The 20,667-nt window shown below is 44.1% G+C and overlaps 2 protein-coding genes across 2 annotated transcripts in view; one reads left to right on the forward strand and one right to left on the reverse strand.

Moving 5' to 3' along the window:
- LOC132913863 (dedicator of cytokinesis protein 3) overlaps positions 1 to 20,667 on the reverse strand; it is a 54,357-nt gene that overhangs the window by 15,212 nt on the left and 18,478 nt on the right. The gene's annotated exons all lie outside the window — the stretch shown is intronic.
- On the forward strand, positions 831 to 20,452 carry LOC132914222 (innexin inx3). Its single transcript, XM_060973142.1, has 5 exons — positions 831 to 1,445; positions 14,848 to 15,033; positions 16,762 to 17,186; positions 17,493 to 17,888; positions 18,213 to 20,452. The coding sequence occupies exons 2-5, from the start codon at positions 14,871 to 14,873 to the stop codon at positions 18,417 to 18,419; spliced, it is 1,191 nt and encodes a 396-aa protein (XP_060829125.1). The 5' UTR covers positions 831 to 1,445; positions 14,848 to 14,870; the 3' UTR covers positions 18,420 to 20,452.

Genomic DNA, 20,667 nt, shown 5'->3' on the forward strand with positions numbered 1-20,667 from the left:
TACGGATAGAGAAAGAAGCGTTCGTCTCATCTCTCTTCACAGATGCTGTGGTTGCGGTTGCTCTTTACAGACACATGATACGAATCGAAAATTTAAACCCGAACCCACACGAAGTGAGCAACTTTGAAATCCAGCAACGAAAACTCGCATGACTTCAAAGATTACCTGGTAACAGATTCCTATCATATAAATATCTATTACATAGTGCCTTTCTTTTTTCAAAAGTCTCACATCCGTGTTCAAAATTACATTTACCATTCGTCGTATCAATCTTTATATTCGATGCTTCTATCGTATCCAATACAGCGATTTATCCTTCGATTGATAAATTAACAAGGTTTAATAAGAAAAATTATTAGAAATAACTCGTGCAACGCTTCTCTGTATGCTAACGATAAATTCAAATTCAAATTCATAAAATTTCCCAAATCTATCGTAGGATATAATATCGTTATACAACGATAGAGTAACCAGAATAATAAGCCGCGTACTGAAAATGAAATATCAACGACGGCGGAAGAGTAAACTTGGCGAGATGACGTTCGCGGTTTCACGATTCGTCACCCTTTCGTTACGCGATAAAATTCGCACGATAGTCGTTGTTACACTCTACGAAATGTCTAGAAAGACGGACAATCCGGAAGAATCAGAAGTTGAGACGAAGAAGAAAAAGAAAAGAGAAGAGCAACGACGAACGATGCAACCGATTCACGGTGAATCGTGGTCGCGTTGGTGATTTCCAAAGGCGACTGTACGCACCTGATAGAGTCGCCCCCCACGCTTGGAACATGGCGAGGCAAGATGGCGGGGAGCGGTGGGGCCCAGAACGAGTCCCTGACTCTTGGTTCAGTTGCTGTTCGTACGCCGGGCCCCGTTGGTGCGTTACGCGGCCTCGTCCCAAGCCTGTCGAAAGAAACTATCTCCAAAATATACGAGCCGAGCTCGTACGACATCCGACATAGTCAAGAGGGAGGGAGAGAGAAAGAGAGCGAGTCTTACGTGCCGCGTTAGACATTAACTCTCTCGAAACGACGCGACGCTGTTCATCAATTTCTATCTTTCCCTTCTGTTTCTCTTCTCTCTCGCTTTACTCTTCGAGTAGCACGTCAACGAGGGTCAAAGAGAATTCGAGTCGCGCGGTCGACGGTCAAACTCGGTGATCTTCGGTGTGAGGTGATTTGAAAAAAGGAATCGGTGGTTGCTCGCTGGAAACCGTCCTTGAAAGACGGTGGGAAAGAAAAGGAAGGGAGGAAGCAGTCACAGGGAGGATTCGATACGTCCCGAAGGAAGGTTTCGAGGAAAGCGACGCCTCGCGAATAAGCGCAACATTGCCGCGCTATTGGCCCGTGGGAAAACAAAACAACCACGGAATCGAACGGATTTAGTCGGTTTTCGGCGTGGATTATCGGAAACGGCTTGCAGCCGGCAGTGCTCGATCGGAAAAGGTATTGCTCTAAGTTGCGATCGTTTCTTTTTTTTCTCTTTTCTCTTCTTTTCTTTCTTTTTCTTTTTTGTTTACAACGTTACACACAGCGGTTGAAACTGGTGGTGGATGAATTACATTTTGGATACATTTTAGAACGATTAAGAGAGAGAAAGGTCTAAGAGCTCGAATTCTGTACTGCGGTGTATAGTATATACATATTTTATAAGAAACAACCAGATAATTTTTATCTCGATCGAAGCGTCGAAGCGAAAGACGTTGGCTTATCACGTCTCGTAACAGGCACGCAAATCAAGCGAACCGAATGAACTTTGTTTACGTTTACTCACATACCGGATGGCATAAGTTGGACTGTACCAAGTGTACATACGCGGTAACCTTCCAAAACGCGACTACTATATAATTTTCATCGACGGCCACGTGTCGTTCGAACAAATTATTTGCCGCACGATCTACCCGTATACACGACTTATTAAGGTCGCCCGATCGTCACCAATTTGTCGAGCGCTGTCCTTTCCAACGTTAATTACCATTTACCGAGATGAAATCGTCGCGTACGTTTAATTCCATCGATTCGATATTTTCGAGGAAAGGAAGAAGTACTCTGGAAATTGGCCACTAGAAACGAAAATCATAAACGGCAGGTCAGTCGAGGATCGGCTCGGCTCGGGTTTTCCCTCCAAACTTTCCAACCGTATCCCTTCAAATTGCTATTATCCATCGATCGTTCCGACCTCGTCGAGTTTCACTCGATTGAAGCAAGGACGGACTCGAAAATTACTCTAAAGCGGTATTGCTCGACGCACTCGTCGCTACTGAAATATAACGATAAAATAAAATATTCCCTGCGGTGCTGCGTTTTCATCATGAACATCGTTAGTTTGGCTAATGATATTAGTTTCGAAAGCTCGTTGCTTAATTGTTTTATCTTGCCCCTTCGAATCTTCCGAAGCACAAAAGGGTAGACAAGATGCAATAATTGCATCGATGATTATTATCGAGAATATGATAACCGAATTTACCGTTTCGTTTGTCTTCCAGCAAACCAGATCGTTTCGTTGAAACGGAAAAAATTCTACAATTACGCGAGTATTATTATATATTATATTTCTAGTACGCTATATTGTAGTTATAATTATATACAGCGATAGAAATGATTTACCAATGACAATAAGAGTAATAACGAGGTTTTAGATGGCGCATGCTATGAGCCAGTAGCGGCGAATGCGTTAAACCGAGGACAAAATCGTCCAAAAGAGCTGGAATATCGTCGACAAACTGAAAATCTAATTTATTGTTGGCTGCACGACCGACTGGATTTGGTCCTTGACGATACGCTTCCAGGTTTCGCCGCAAGATAAAAACTCGATAAAGAACGATGGAACGCTTGCATACAAAGGTCCGTAAATACACGACATTATCTCTTACCCGGTCTACAGAGACCGGAGGTAAACCGGCGCCTGTGTACATAGGAGATCCGAGTTTAACCACGTTTCGTTGAAACTTGGACGAAGATAACTCGGCTTACAAGATATTGTTTCGAAGAAACGCGCAACAGCCGAAATTTCCTGCATAGAATTCCGTTGTTAGCTGTTGGACGAGTAGAATTTCGTTTATCTCAATCCATCGAGGGACAAACGGTATAATGAGGGTTTAGGTAGAAAAGGTTTTCCAATTTCTTTTGCTTCTCGTTGCTTTTCCTTCATGCGATTAGTCAACGGTCAAATAGCAGCTCGTCTTGTTCCTTTCTTAAATGTAACAACTACAAGAGGAAGTTTTAAATTTACAAGAGGAGTTTTCGATTTTTCCGTTTGAATCTTGCAATTTTCCATGAATTTTGACAAACCTAAGAGACTGGAATATTACTGTTAATACTAATAATAATTAATACTACTGCTAAAGAGAATCTTTAGCACGCGATTGACACGAGAAATCGTATGGCGTATCGTACGAAACGTTTGAACACTCACGAAAGTATTTGGTATTTGAACACTTGTAGAAACTCGTTGGAAATTCATCACGCGTGTTGCACAGAATATTCTGAAATTTCAATAGAACTATAACGAGATATGGCTGTCGATTATTATCGGGAATGTTTGAAAATAATCTGAGAATATAGACAAGCTATAGCTCTTAGGCAACTCGTCTTTAACGCTAATTGTATATTTAAGATCATTATTCACGCTGTATACTACTTAGCAAGTGTATGTTTGCGGCAAATGATTTATAACTTCTATATACGTCTTTGGATTGGTTTTTAATTTTATCAATATACACATTGTCATTTATCGTATCACGGTGCATTTTCGCGAACCGTCGCAAATAGATTTCAACGACGTCGATTGAAATTTCGTTTCAATAAGCGGACTTGTACGTGGGAGAGTTTTAGGCTGGTCCTTTTGTACGTTTATTGAACCAAACACGTTTGTTGATAAACGAGCGATGACGGAAGGATGGTCGCGGTTCTACTGTCTGTCGCGGTCAGTCGATGAAAAATATCGCCGAGAAAGCGGCTGTTAACCTCGTTCGAAAGAGCTACAATGCATCAAAGACACACGGCTGAGCGTTTCACGCGGAGTGTCTGGCGCGTTTGTCGCAAAACTGGTTTATCCGGAATCCGAGACCCGGAGGATCGAACGAATCTCCGATCTCTAGCGTCAGTGGAGAGCTTAAAACTTCAAATTTTACCACCACGCTATCGTTTAACGCTTAACGAACAAATTAAAGAAATTGTATAAAAGAACGATAAAAATATAAAATATCGAGGATATTTAATAACAGCGATCAATGGACTGCGAAATGTTCGCATGTTTGTGGGAAATTTGAAAGCGCAAAGGTTCAGAGTACGCGTAGTATTTATTGGACGGAAGGAATTTCTATTCGAGTTCTTTAATCGCGTTCATGAAACTATGAAATTTCATGAGCAACCGTGATGTCTGATAATCGAGAATGTAAAAATACACGCGCGTTGTAATTTCAGGTTGTAAGTGAAAGCTTCGTAAAGTTGCAACGTATGGAAAATATTTACGCACGAGCGTAATCGTCGTGAAAGAATAGCAACTTGCATAGCATGGTGTAGGCCATAGCGTTATACAGCGAGCGAGTATATTCTTCGTGCAACCCTCTTTCTTCCAAACAACGTGCTATGAAACGTAATATACGTATTGCGGTCGACTATTTCCTCTTTGTACGTTCGTCCACGCTTCCATCGGCTCGTTTCTCTGGCGCATCGCCTCGTTTCGTACGAGAAGAGCGAGATGATTCAACGTTAATCACACGAAAGATATTATACTTCCGGAATGGCGATGATGCGCCGGGAAATATCGCTTGAACAAAACAGATCGTTTTATCGTAGAAACGATTCGCCGGCATTGTTTCCCGTTTTTCTTTCCCACCTCATTTTACAACAGCGGTCAACCATTTCGCATCGTTCTCACGGTTATCTCGATGGTGAAAATTCCGCTTGTCGTCGTGCTATCGATCGAATAATCGCGGCGACGTGGTTGAAAAATTTCATCGACCGCGTAAACTGCAACAGGCTTCGCGATTCAGCGCGGAGATCTCGTTAGGCAGGATTTTTTCGTCGCTGCTATAATAATCGAGTCGGTATTCACCTTTCACTCGATGACGAGGCAGACGCCCTTCACTCTAACGACATTGTTCGTCAGCGATAACACAGATACCATACGCTGCTCAGCGATCCTTCTTTACGCTTCTTTGCGAGTCATCCTGATCTTCCTGCGGAGGCGCGGATACTAGGCAAACCGGCGTTGGAGTCACCGACGTAGGCCCGACATGTTTCAACGATTGTATATTAGTTCTACACGAAGATACATATACGCGTAAGATAAATGTCGATGGTTTACGGTTTGAATAATATCCTGTCCTCTTTCAAGATACGCACGTGTATATTGTTGTGTTCAAAGTTGCGCGACTTCTTCTTTATCCTTTAAAGTAAAATTCTATCGTAGTCCGTTAGGAAACAACGACTCCATATTTTGGATAGAAGGAAGAGAAAAAGCAAGGTGGCACGAACTGACAGAACTTGGCTTTTCTTTGGCTTCGAAACAACAGGCAGGGGCATTTTAATCGAGTACTCGGCTTTTGTACGATACCAAGCGTTTGTACATAATTACGTGAGCTGTCGGTAGCTGTTTTTCGTACGAAAGCGACACACAAAACGTAGCAAGGAATTATTCGCACGTTGCAGGTACAGTTCGATGTGTTTAGTTCCTTCAGTTTTCTGATTAAGAAACGAGCGATCTATCCACTAGGCTAATTCGTATGCTACGTATCTCCGCGTAAAAGCAACCTTACTACGGTAAAACACTCGTGAAAGCGTGGCTTGCCAACGATTTACCTTCTGCAACAAATTATCACGCTATCGACCTGCAGTCTCCGGTTTCTCTTAATTTTCAATTCTCGCGTGTAAGGGACAATGATAATTAGAAACGAGAAGAAACATACACCGGGACTCTGTCGCGCAATCAAGCTGATATTAATGAAATTACAGAGTTACTGGTATTAACAAATTCTCCTGCGTAACGAAGTGATTAAAATTCGACGACTAAACCTTACGAATCACCGGTTATCCGATTGTTCTACGAAAAATATAAAATATAAAATCGCGAAGGGAAGCAACCTGTAATTTCCAATTCCTTCGCTCGTCGATCCGTTAACGCTACCAACGATGTACCGAATTATCGCGCGAGAGAATTCAGCGAAGAAAACTTTGTTCCTTAGACGATACGGCGTGTTTACCGAGTAATTTCACGACTGAGAGGGTTCCCGTGTTTGCCACGAGGTCTGCACGTAGACCAAGGATGCAGACTGCACGCCTAGATTCTCGTTCCTTTTACTTCGTTCCTCTTCTTACCATTTAAACGCGCTGTTATCAAGAAAGTAACAGATGTGGCATTCCGCGATACGACGAAATTCCAGCAAAATCATCGAGCTTTCTCCGTCGAAGGATTCACGTGCGCTCTGATTTCATACGATCGATGAACGAACGCGTGTTTTACCAGCCAACATCGGCTCCAAGTTTCTAACTCGGTCAAATCGGCTCGATCGATCGCCTGCAGCAAAGTCGAACCACCATCGGACAATCGAGTCGGTTTTAAAAGTTCCGAGGCGTGGTTACCGCGAACGTAAGCGCAACAGCTAACTGTAAATGCAGCCGCTTTCCGCGGCCAGCCACAGAACTCGTCCTTACGTCGCGGGAAAAACGTCCACGCGCTACCTACGCCATGCAACCGATACTCGTTCGATGCCGACAGAAACCGTTAGCTATCTCTCGTTTCTCGTAATCGGCAACGCTAACGATAGATTTTGCTGCCTATACGGTGGTTCGTGGAGTACGGAGACCGACATGATCTTTGTTTCGAATTAGGGTGGAAAGATTAGTCGGAAGATTCTACGATTCGAATAAGCTTCCTCAGGGCTAACGAAAACTCTTTCCTTAATTCCGTCGTAATACTCAGACTTTTTATTGGTATTTCGATGTAGGTTCCACCGAGAGGACTTTTAACGTTCCCAGCCAGTTACAACGGTCTATACGATTGAAACGAGATATTACGCGTACGATTCTGTATTTTCAACGTATTTCCCTCAAATTGGGGGAGATTTTTCACGATAGGAAAGCACGATGAGAACGATCGAGAAGGATCGCGAAATACCTCGTGGCAAGAATAAACCAGAAATATCATCGATATTCCATAAACATGTTGAAAGTAGCTTCCTGTATAACGTTCTTCCTGTTGAGGAATTGTTCACGTTGGAACGTCGTTGCCATTAGTTGATTCAAATGCCGTGTCCTGAGCGAAGGCGGACTGGCCCTAACAACGAAGGAAAATCGGACGAAGGAAGACGTTTGCACGGCGGATGAAAATCGTGTGAAAATACCATCCGTTGGATATAAAGATCGGTATAAGGCGGGCTAATTTCGTTGTGAAGATACTCGGTAGGGAACGTAATTAATGGAGGTCGAGGATCTTTGTGCCTGGTATTCGAGCTGATGAAAATGCATGAGGGGTTGCTGCGGGTTGCCGCCCTTCTGTGGGACCTCGATAAACATTTAATAAAGTTTTCTCATAGGCCAGGCACGCACCACTTTCTGCCGTGGAATAAATTACGAGATTGTGTCTCGTGGTCGTAGAAACACTGGCCGGCTAAATGCCAGTCGGTCTGTTTCATAACTCGCTCCGCTGGCCCATTCCAGCGCGTATTCCTCTCGATTTCGCCGCGCCAACAAAGATCGTTTTGTTTCTAGGAGCTTTGCACAGCAACGACGTACCACGACTCGAGCATCGAATCCGATTCAGATTTCCTTCCCGATTCCAGCTTCGAACGGTGTATTCGATTACGCCCATTAACCGTGTACGAATTAATCGCCTCTGTTTGAGAAAGCTCGCGACCAGAATGCAATGCATGTACAATGGGTGTTTCGATGGAAACTCGAATGACTTTTTAGCACGCGATGAAAGAAATTAGAGGAAGGTCTATAATCTGTGGTAAAAATAACGTAACGCCGAGTGTATTTTCTGGTCGAATAGGAATCTTACGAAACTACATTTCCAGCAACTTGGTTACGAACTGGCGATTTCTTTAATATTTAATTATCGAAGGGAACGTGGCGGCTAACGTTGAAAGTAGCGCGACTAAAACTCAGCATATTCGATTCTATGGCTTCTCACTACTGCTTCTCTTGCTAAAAACCTTCTGAATGAAGAGGCGAACGTGTAAGGAAAAGCGAAAATTTGTCCAACTCATAGCGCAAAACCGTCACCGCGTGTGGAAACGTAGGAACCACGAAAGTTGTTTGAGAACTATCGACACGGTGGACACGCCTCTCCGTGCAAAATCGAACGTGGATCAAAGTCACATTTGGGTCAAGTACGCGCAAAGTATCGCCGCCATTCGACCAACTTTTTTTCGCGTACGAACGTTCACAAGCAAAGAAAACCAATGCGGAGAACAACTGGCAAAAAGAACTACAGTCGTTCTCTTCTCTTTCCGTGGAATGGTATTTGCATCACCAACGCGTATACGTCAGCGTGTAAGAATACGCCAACTGGATAACGATGAAACAGAAACCGCAGTGTCGTTCAGCAATACATAATATATTATGCTACGGTACATAATACAAAGAAGCTCTGACATAGCCAACCGAAGAAATTCTCAAGTTCGTTTTTCCAAAGAATCTCCCTGTCCTCGTTAAGGTGATCGGCACGCGCGTAAATCTCCATACTGGTTAACTTTATGGCTCTTAGTCGACATTACCCTTCATTAGCTGCGCCGTACGGCCGCATAAGTCACGTTCTTCCGGCCGCAATTATCGATTCTCGTGTGTGTGGCATGGCGCATAAATTCTGCGCAAATTAAGAACACTCGTTTACGGCGGATGATACGACCGAACGAATTCGATTTTTAGTCGCGCGATATACAGCAGACTGCGTGATTGCGATGCTTCAACGAACGATCGAACGAGTTGCTGCGATATAGCAGAGGCGGCTACACTTTTCGTCTCTTCGATGAATTAGCACGTTAGCGTGTACCTCTCTGCGAGAGCCACAGGAGAACCAGATATATCACGAAGCGTGACGTTTCATTTTTCAAGAAATATTATTTCCCTGACGATGTTGTTCGAATCATCGTAACGATGTGTACGTTAGAATGGACAGATGTTACGACGAAGAAGATTCTAGGGCCAATTACGTTCGCTCTGAAACTAAGTACGCTCTACTGGTTCAGCAGAAACAGGAGGATGCTGAACCTTTAACCCCGCAGCGTTCTCTCTCCACCGTTCTCCAGCCAATTATATTTCCCGAAGCTTAAAAAATATCTTAGAATTCTTATCGCTGCGATTTCTCGTTGCGATTCTGCGTGAGACGTCTAAACGACGCTACGTTGCAAATTTTGTTTGTTCGCGAAGATTCGCGATTCGAAAATGGAAATGTGAAGATTCGAGGATCGTAGGCGGAGTTAAGAGGACGCCTATTGGCACTCGAAGGACGACTACTGATGCGTAACACACGATAATAATAATAACACAGGGGCGTTTAGCCTGCGATTTCAAGAAGCAATTAATTTAAAAAGAGGCCAAAATGTACTGGAAAATGCGATCTTCGATGCGTTAACCCATTTGCATGCAAACGCGGCTTAATCCGCGCGCGGTGATAGGGACCAGTCGTCAGTTGAACGCCGCTGATGCCTTCGAATGTTTCCTTAAGTAGGGCCATGATGCAAATGGGTTAACGATCGCTAATGATATATACAGCGTTTCGAATCGTTGAGTAGAAGTAGAAGTAGCAGAATCTAGAAACGCGCGAGACCGACCGGCTTTCGCGGTATTTCGCCAAATAAGAAACCAATCCCAAACCTGTTCCTTTAGCCCGTAACCCGATAGCAGTGATTCGCGTACACACGATACACGAAGTTAGCCGGTCGTTGCGGTGGCGAGAGTTGCGTCGCGTTGAAAAACCGTCTCGCGGTTGCTTGGGATTCCGAAACGTGTCTTCGATGACGGAGCTGACACCCGTCGATTAAAGGTACAACACAGAGTAGACAGAAGCCGGAGGTCGATGAGAAACGTGCTACATACCCGCTGATTTCCTTCGAGAATACGCCGTGTGTCACGGTACTTGCATGAAGCATCGTTCGCGCTGTATCGTTTTAAACGCGTCTTCTTATATACTTGGAATACATGGAGGAATTTTTTATTTGTACAGAGCTGTTTGCGAACGAGAAATTCAACTACGACGCGTTCCACGTCCAGTGGTTTTCCAGAGAATCGGTTCTCTTGCCTTTTCTTATCCGCGGAGACTACGGAGTCTTGGTAAATCGTATTAGGTCGCCTTTCTTTCTCAAACGTGCTTTTTACGACAGTGCACCTTCGTACAAACGTGAAACCAAGTCTGTGAAATGTCGCGGAGCAAATGTCAACAGAGCAAAATGGATCGTAGGAAATTGGACAAAATAATATAAAACGAAAAACGTTGTGCGTCTATTATTTCCTCATAAAAGGAAAGAAACTCTTCGGACAAGCTAATATTTCTTAACCAGTTAGCTGTTTTCGACGAGTATATTCGCCACGAGGAAAAGTGGCAATATTTCATGCCTCTGTCAGTAATGAAATTAAAAAGTAAAACAGTCGTTTCGTTGCAACTTAAATTCCGTATCGTAACAGCCACACGTACTTCGTGCTCGACGAGTCGTCGCTTACTTTCCGCGACACATTTCAGGTACAGAGTACGCAACAGCTAACTGTTTAAAAATCATTCTTCTAATGGAAACTCGAGCAACTCAGTATAAATAACTCGAAGATCGCGATGGATAGATAGACAGAGTGGAGCAACAGATCTAAGTGGAAGTTGATATCGGAGCGCTGGAATTTGAGTTGCAGTAGAAGTAGAAATACCGAAATGGACGAAGCGTTAAGTGGAAAGAAGGAAGGTCTAACGAATTGTTTGAACGACGATCGTCGCAGACGTAGAAAGCGTTTTCTCGTGTTGTCAGCGGTGTCCACTGCGGCTCCGGCGAGCCGCGCTTCCCCTTCTCCCGTTTCACGAGAAACAACCGCGAGCAACTGGTTTGACTTGTATGTTCGTTAACCGGGAACGTTTGGAAGAAGCGCGGAGAGGGAATTGTAAAACCGTTGTCGCGAAAACTCTCGAATGCTGCGTGGGCAAGCTGGAAGAAGGCGAAGAACTATTTGCATATAAAACGCGTGAGCAGAATCGCGGAAAAGACTTGGAACTGATGGATCGTCCGATGAAAACGGAAGTCAATGAAGCGCGTACGCGTGGTGGTATGGTATCGATAAAACGCACGAGGATTAATTGAAAGACATCACGGTGGAGAAATAATACGCGACGCATGGCTTGTAGAAATTACAGATCTCTTGAAGCAGCAGATACGACGATCTGAAATTACAGACGATACTGTTGGCAACGTGCACGTGCTCTTGCTTACGATCGCTCGAAAATAGTTGCAAACGTTGGTCATCTCTTCGACGCGAATGCTTCAGGCCTCTAACGAACGTCTACGGATATTGGCGCATGTGGCCACTTGCGAACGTACGCAAAGAAGAGTGGCGATCGTTTACAAATCTGTGATCGCTGGCGAACAGGAAAAATCGCGACGAAACATACACTGACTACGAAAACTATTTGCATACGAACTGCGCTTATCGTAGAATTTACGTGCCGATTATCAGATTCCAGCGTATCGAATCATCCAAAGGTTTGATACGACGAGGATGAAATAGTAAAGTAAGTACTTTTCGTAGTTGTTGCATGTATAACGATCAATGCTACACCGCTGAGTACGCTCCGCGTGATCAAACTTTACGATGCACCGTGTTCTTCGTAATTTGTCCTTGATAAACGGAAACAGCGTCGGACGATGATCATTTTTCGTCGTAAGGCGAAATCAAAGTATTCGCGTTGCATAGGAAGAAGAGAGAGTTTGATAATCGAATGCCTGCGCGCTTGCGGATTGACCCTTTGCAACCGCACGTGCCTCGTCTGTTATCAATTAATCGACTAATAAATATTCTACGAGACCGCTGTTTTAGTTTAGCTACTCGGATCTCGTCTGCTTGCAACATACGTGGGACGATCTTATTTAAAGCTGTAACAGCGATGCTCGTAAATTGCACACGGATGTTACACGAGTCGCAAATGAGGCAAAACTTGCAGCTAATTACGCGCGAAATTTCTTTGAAACACGAAACAGACTGGAAATTTTTGTTAACGCAAAGGCAATTAGCAATTCGAAGATCATAGGAGCACGAGTCACTCTGTTGCTATCTCCTGTGTTTCATATTTTACGGATACAGATATATACCTTATTTTTATTATATTTTTATATAATAAAAATGATTGTATAATTATAATCGAATTATGTAATTCGACGGGCTACGGAGACTAAACGGACGATACCTTCCAAGCCCCGGATTGGCGGGCTACTCGAATTCCACGCTGTTTGAGAATATCATCGCCTGATGGAAGAATAAAAAAGAAAATACCCGGTCGAGTTGTCGAACGAGTACGAAACAGCGCATTTCCTTCAAGTTCATAGTTAAACAACGGCGCAGCCAACCAAAGTAACAGAAGCTTAAAAATGAACCTTTTCGAGTCGAACGAGTTCCTGTAAAAGTATTTCAAGTTGCTCGAATTTCAATCGTTTAGACCCGACCAGTCGTAGCGTGACGCGAACTCGAAAGTCGAAATACGCGATTCAAACTCTGCTTCTTGAACCGTTCGCTACCACGATTCTCGGCTCAATTTAATTTTATTCGTTGGAAATGTCGCGTCGTACTTGAGAGGGCAATGCCTTCGAACGGACGCGATAGAAATGGCGAGCGTATCACGTCCGATCGACTCGTCGTATACGTTCGGTGTGTGTACGATCGGTGTTCCACGTGCATATCGTCTGACGAACGTTAAATGGCGTATTTTTCGCACGTTTTCGCGCCACCGATGGAACTTTCTCAGGGCAACGACGACGAACAAAAATCCAGTAGCACGAGTAGTCGGTAACCGGTGACTGTTCCCGGGCCGAAAAGTAGCTTTTGTTTCGCCGCGAGAACAATCCACGGTCTGAAGAGCATGCTGCGACGAACCTCTGTGTATATCGATCCTCCGTACATCTGCCGTTTCCGGCCTTGCTACCGGTACTCCGCGAACAGCCAAGCGGTTCAGCGGTCGGAAACGCAAGAATTCGCCGATACGATCGCCGCTGTAATCGTTTTATCCGATCAACGTGTTCCGCGGCTTGTCTTCTTCGCCTTTCTTCTCGTCAGTTTTACGTTGTTTTATATCCGTTCTAACTAACGCGCTTTCTTCGTTCGATTCACGATTGTGATCGGAGCAGCACTTTGAAGAATGTTAACGCTGATTTCAGCGGATCCGATCAAACGACCGGTTTGAAAATTTCATTAAAATTGTACGATTGTAATTCGTCTATCTTCGTGGAAATTCTTATATCAAGAAAAATTGAGATTAATTGGGTGAAAACGAAAGGAACAACAAGGAAAGTACAATTTTAAATTAAAATTCCGAAACGGGAATTAAAATTCATTCGACCGAGTCTGGTTAAAGTTAGCGCCAAATTAGCATATTCTTCTCTGTTTCTTCTTCCATTCCATTCTTATTACGTGTCTAGCCTAAGATAATATTTATTTCTTCCGATAGAACGTAATATTTATCTTCTCCCTTTCTTTCCTTCGATTCTCATTAAGCGTAATCGAAACTTGCATAATCGTGCTTTGTCCGTCTTCCCGTACGATATCGGAACGTACAACGTAATGTTTCCTCTTCTTTTTGTCTTTCGTTCGCGATTCTCTCCAAAACGAACGCTTGGAAAATTTTCTTGTTGACGCAAAGAACACATCGACGAAAGAATCCCTTGGACTCGACAGCTCGCAAGGTTCTTTATTCAGCGGTAGCCAAAACGACGATTTGATCGCCGGGTATCTCGCAGTCCCTCGTCCAACGAAATTCGTCAAGCCTATCATTAACGTTAATTGCAGGAATATCGCGACGAGGGCATCGAGACTGCAGCCGATTATAAAGCCAAGATACACGTTGCGTTGTTAAGAATCACGCGAGCTCGAAGACGTTGGCGTTCTCTGTTCCCAAGAGCATTGACTCACCGTGTGTAACTGACTTACTCGACAAGAATGTAAATGCTCGAGCGTTGGTGGTCGTATCGATGACAGAGAGTCGCGTCGTTCGCGATTACATCGCGCTCTGCCAACCACCGACCAGTTCGCCACGAGCATTCGATCTTTCGTCTCTTCGACGTACGTATTTCCAAAATACTTTCATCGATATGAATGTTCAACCGCATTAACGTAATTCCTTACGTACGTACGTGTATGTACGTACAGTGGGTACATCAGTGGGGTACGTACAGACAAAGGAAAGTTTAAAATCCACGCACGCGCGTAATAATCGCGAATGACAATAACGATAGGATTCTTGGCTTTAGCGACGAACTAAATCGAGAAGAATCTTTGTTATCTTAATTTTGCATAGAAAGCGGCCGAAGAGAGAGAGAAAAAAAAGAAGAACAGCGTCGATACATGTGTCGACTTCGCATTGAACGTGTTAAAAACACACTTTTTACCATGTTGATGACAGTCATCTGTATCATCGTAGCGACTCGTAATAAAATTTAATTGTTCCGTTCGATCGTAACTATTTTTTCTAAGATTGTCACGCTTTCCCTGTCGCTTCTTTTGTGATCGCTCTTTCGTATTAATTTACTTCGACTCTTTAATTATCCTTCTTTTGTCCTGCAGCGAATATATACGCGTACGGGATCATGAAGCGTATAACCTCTACCAGCAACATTATCGGCAGTCGTGCATGACCAGTATGTGGTTTGATCGTTTCCAGGAACACGTTGATCGAGGAGAGCAATGGCGGTGTTTGGGCTGGTCTCGGCGGTGGCCGGGTTCGTCAAGGTACGATACTTGGTGGACAAGGCGATCATCGATAACATGGTGTTCAGGGCGCACTACAGGATCACCTGCGCTATTTTGTTCGCCTGTTGCATCATCGTCTCTGCCAATAATCTGATAGGTAAGCAGCCACGTGGCCTCTTCTTCCCGGACTTTTGCGGCTAACCACGAAGAAACGCTTGCAACAAGCTTTTCTTCGAGTCGGAGCATGAGCGTTGTTGCTAGGTTGGCGAGAAATTTTGCAACTCGTCGTACGTACATGGTCAAAGTGCTACGTGTTAAATGGTAGCCAAGGCGCTTGGGAATTATGGAGGAATTACGAGTACGATTTTAACCGCCTCGCAGACACGGACGAGGAAAAAAAAGAAGACGAATACGTTAACAGTTTCGCCAACAAAGCTCGAGTTCCTCGTAACGATGATTTAACCGATGAAACAAAACGGCACGAGCGAAGATTTCGAGAACTCGAACGTAGTCGCGTAGTCGCACTTTCGAACGTATCATCCTTTTGCTTTCGTAATTAATCGAGCCATCGAGCAGCGAGATCGCAATACGAAGATACGCGCGTAATGCACCTACTATTCGGAAACGTATAAATCATCGAATAATACATCGTATAAAGCATCGAGAGTAAAGCGTGTCCGCTATACGATTTAGCAGGCAAAACAAAGCTTTACGTTCCGTTTCTAGTCGTATTCTAAAAAATAGAAATATGAAAATCCAGCGTCTAATCGTCGCTTTCCAAACGCAAAGTCGATCGCGAACCGTAGCATCCGAATATCCAAAAAGTATATCAGTTAAAAAGCAACAGTAGCTCGTAACGCGGGAGTGGAAACCAGCTGCAGAGCGAATATGGTCACCCGCGTGATTGTTTCCGACAATCAGTCGATCCGTAAGTAAATTAAGGAGGTAAAACGATCCTCTTACTTGACCCATGGGAGCAACGACGATGGGTCGCAGATGAAACGTCGTCGGTTGCATAAATAGCCGATACGTTGCGTGGCAGCGGGCCGTTTTCAGGACGCGCGTGCTTATTTATGGGTGGACAGAGCGTATCAGAGCCGATGACGGGTTACAGCCACAGCTGCACGTCACGCCGACGACAAGGCCCTCGGACCAGATTCGCAACGGTATCGTGCGTTATCAACTCGTTTAGCGAACAACCTATCAGCTGCCGAACGCGATGCACCAGCACATGTTTCGCACATGTGTCGTAACGAGTCTCCTCTCTCATCCTGCTCGTTCACAACCATCGTTCGACGTTCTCGCCGACAGGGAATCGCTGGTTGCATAATTTTACGCGCAATTGTGCTTATAATCAAACGGATAATGCACGGCCGTTGTCTAACGAGGTCGTTCGCGATCGAGGACGCTCACCGGTTCGCGCGATGTTTCGGAAAACGCGCGTCTCGATCTGCACGCGGCCCGAGCGTATTCGAATATCTTGACTCGATTTGAAACTGTGTACTTCCTGGTCGGAATAAAAGTAGAAGCACGCTGCGAATATTCACGCGATTTCTTAGTTTTGACACTTTCACCTTCAGAGGATTAAAAAAATGGAATTAAATCGTCTCAATTGTCGTTGGAGTAGATCGAAGCATCGATTCTTCGATAATCGGTTGGCGTATGACACAAAACGTTACAGTTCTATTCTCGAAAGACGACAGAGACTTTGAGATGTTGAAAACGCCGTTGCTTTCCGAGTGGGCAATTTCCTATAGCTTTCTAACGAACTTCCTTTCCCATCTTTCACCGTCTCGAGTACAAGCGATCAAGATCGGGTGAAAGATGGTGGAAAGAGCATCGAAACATCGAGCTCAGAGCGAATAATCGACGATGATGCTTGCAGGTGATCCGATAAACTGTCTAAGCGACGGAGGTGTACCGGACAACGTGATAAACACGTATTGCTGGATCACGTACACGTTCACGTTGCCCCACAACAACGCGAAACCGGTGGGTACTCACGTGGCTCACCCTGGTCTTGGCGGTGACTATGGGGAGAAGAGATATCACGCGTACTATCAGTGGGTGCCCTTCATGCTCTTCTTCCAAGGTATTCTATTCTACATGCCCCATTGGATATGGAAGCAGTGGGAAGAGGGCAAGGTCAGAATGATATCCGAAGGCATGAGGGGAGCGTCGATCGATAACAAGGCCGAGCGAGAGGCCAAGTCTCATCGTCTGGCCAAATACGTTTACGACACGTTACACCTGCACAATACATACGCGGCTGGTTACTTCTTCTGCGAGGCTCTCAACTTCGTCAACGTGGTAAGTGGCGTACCCTGTCGCGGATAAAGGCTCCCCTTTATGGAGCGATCGTAAAAACTCGAGCTTTCTTTAATAACGCGGTCGGCTTAGTCGTTTCTGTGTCTCGAGCGACGAGACCAAGACCGACACCATACGGCTACAAAAATACGAGAGCGCGACTGCGTTTCGAAAACACGTTTGTCATCTGCTGTAAGTTTTTGTATTCCGTGACGTGAGACGCGCGTGGATCAATAAATGGAAAGATGCTCCATTCGCGTGGTGTCTCTAGAAGTTAGCAAAAATCGTGAAACGATCGTGTGGTTCCAGGTTGGAAATATATTCTTCATCGACATGTTCCTCGGTGGAGCTTTCCTGTCCTATGGTACGGATGTACTCAAGTTCAGCAGTATGAATCAGGAACAACGCACCGACCCGATGGTGGAGGTGTTCCCGCGGGTAACCAAATGTACCTTCCACAAATTCGGTGCTTCCGGGACCATTCAGAAGTTCGACGCCCTCTGCGTTCTCGCTCTCAACATCCTCAACGAGAAAATCTACATCTTCCTCTGGTTCTGGTTCATAATCCTGGCGGTAATGTCTGGTGTGGCTCTGCTGTATAGCATGGCGGTGGTCCTACTACCTAGTACCCGGGAGACCATCCTCAAGAAACGATTCAAGTTCGGCACATCGGCTAACGTGAGCGCGCTCATCAGAGAGACACAGGTAAACCAGGTTCATCGATTTAAATCAACGAGCAGAGTGTCGTAATCGCAAAAGGAAATACGCTTGCGGTTTGGCATGACTGTAATTAGGCGGTCGGGATAACAGCGTTTATTTTCGAAACAACGTTGAATCGGTCCGGTTTCACGGTATCTGAGATATCTTGTTAAGCGTCAAAGGGAATTGGATCGGGGCGAGACGAAAAGTCACGCGACACTCTTTCTCGGAGACGTTTCTCGATAATAACCGGTTTGAAAGATAATCGCAATCCACGATAGGTTTCGTGACGACAACGTATCCATTGTTCCTACATATGTAAATTTGCAGGTCGGCGACTTCCTGTTGCTTCATCTACTGGGACAGAACATGAACATAGTGATGTTCAACGAAGTACTGGACGAGCTGTGCCGTCGTTTGAACCTCGGCTCGACGAGCGGAGCGTCACCGACCTCGGTGCCATCAGCGCCCAGCACTCTCGAGATGTCACCCATTTACCCGGAGATCGAGAAATACGCGAAGGACACCGAGATCTAATGCTTACGCCCTCTCCGACCATATTTCTGTCTTCTCTTTTGCATTGTGATAAGACCCAGGGTGTTCCTTTTGCGACACCTTTGGTCTCTCGAAAAACGTTTATACTATCGACGGTTAGTTTGCTCGCAACGAAGGAACATGTTGATCGAACACGCGACAGCAACGAGATCTTGCCACTTCCTTTTCGATCTATGTATCAACGCGTAGAGATTACTTGCCGTCCCACAGAAATAGTAAAACTAATTCGCCATAAAGTAACAGGTACATATCGCAAATCTGTTATTGTAGCCGTCTATTGTTTCTTACCATTTATAGCACAAACTAGCGTTAGGTTATCGAACGAATATGTAACGTAGACGATAACGCGCGATGCTTTCGGTTCGACAATGCGTGTACGCGTGTTGTCGTCTATCGCTGTTAAATTATAGTAAGCCGAATTTCACACGCGCAAACGTTTCGTCGATTATCTTTAATATTGCGTAATGATATCGCGTTCGCCACCCTGTAGTTAGGGACGCGGTCGTCGAGCATGATAACAACACCGTGAACGATTGCTATGGAATTTCAAACAGCGAACGCGATCAACTCTTTCTCTTCGACAAAATCAATCGCCGTTACTCGTCGATGCTCGCATCGATCGTGTTCCTCGATTCCTATTTGTGTTACACGTATGCATTCCTTTTGTATTAATTTGCGTGTATCGTGATGAAACAAGTGCCTTTTGGGGAAGTGTGTCAATTTGCGTTCGACGCTCCGTCACTGATGGAGCAACTACGATATTATTCGTTTATGGTATCGATGAAGTTTTCTCAAGTAACATTCCGGGCTACTTTCGATTCGTATCGTTTAAGAAAAACGAAGCGGAAATACCGTGATATTGGACAAATTGTTACTTTTTGAGATAATAATAGAACGAGACTGTATAAGATTTTCTAGAAATTATAGAAATATACACGAGAGTATTTATAAGGATACAGATTGCCAACAGCGCTCTTATATCTTTTACGTATTAGTTTTTAAAATAACTTTTCCGCTGTTATACGTGGTCTACGTATATATTCTTTTCTTTTCTTCTTTTTGTATTTCTCTAGAACTGGTGCAATTACCATAACAAAGTTAGCGTGAATAACGTTATATTTTGTAGCGAAGTTAACGCGAACGATGTAAAACTTCGTTAACAAAATTAAACTTCAGGGGCATTCCTGATTATTCACAGCAACGTTTTCATTTTTCATACAAAATTCAAGTATATACATACATGCGTAGTTTATATAATTAAATCGCTACACAGATATTACGTGAATAGAATCGACTTAAGAGTTAAATGATTCGAATATTCGAGTTTATCCGATTTTCATCCTAACTACCGTCGAATTTACGTCGTTCAAATTGACTTATGCGCTTCTACATACATATCTACAAGCGAAATTGTATAAAGAGTTTATATCGGACAAATTAGAAGTGCACATCGAATGAATATATTCTTAAGAATATTTGATACGTTTTCGTTTTTTCAATGTCTCGAAAGCTACGTCGAAAGATCAGGCGGTTTACCGAAACGAAATACGATAACGCTGACGTATGCTTCACAGCAACGTTAGAATCGTTTGAACCGTTCAATGCTCACGTTCGTTTCGCACGACTCACAATTTCTCGGATTGTTCGCGAGAATAATATAACGCTGCCGATAATTATATGCAATGACAATAATAACTTTACTATTAAGTAGTTTATCGTAGTTAGTAGGTTGTATCGCTAATATTAGTTCTGATTCAAGCGATAGATTACGACAGATGTATAAGTCGAACGAGACGGATGTGCCTTCTTCATAGTATACCGAGATATTGTACTTTAGCGCTTAAGATTTCTATAAGATGTGTTTATAAATTGATAAATGCTCATTTATAACGATCGCCGCCGAAGTTAACACGAAGACTGCCAATACGTGCAACGGTAGATGTAACGGGAGCAAAAATAGAAGAATCTAAAGAGCCAATTGTAGAATAAAGATTATACTCTTTCTATATGAAGAATCGGCTGGTTCCTGATTGCTCGTTTTCATAGCCAGTATCCACCGGTCTAAAGCAAACCAGACTCGTCCGATCGTAATCTGCCTGGTGGCAGTTTCTCAGCGAGTCGAACAACGAAGCAAGCAACAACGATAGGAGGAAGTTCGTAATCGTTCAATAAATTCCATTAAGTATACGGATGAAATCGGTGAGGCAAACGCGGCATTTCGCTTTCTACC

This window comes from Bombus pascuorum, chromosome 1, assembly GCF_905332965.1.
Source record: "Bombus pascuorum chromosome 1, iyBomPasc1.1, whole genome shotgun sequence".
Taxonomy (NCBI): Eukaryota; Metazoa; Arthropoda; class Insecta; order Hymenoptera; family Apidae; genus Bombus; species Bombus pascuorum.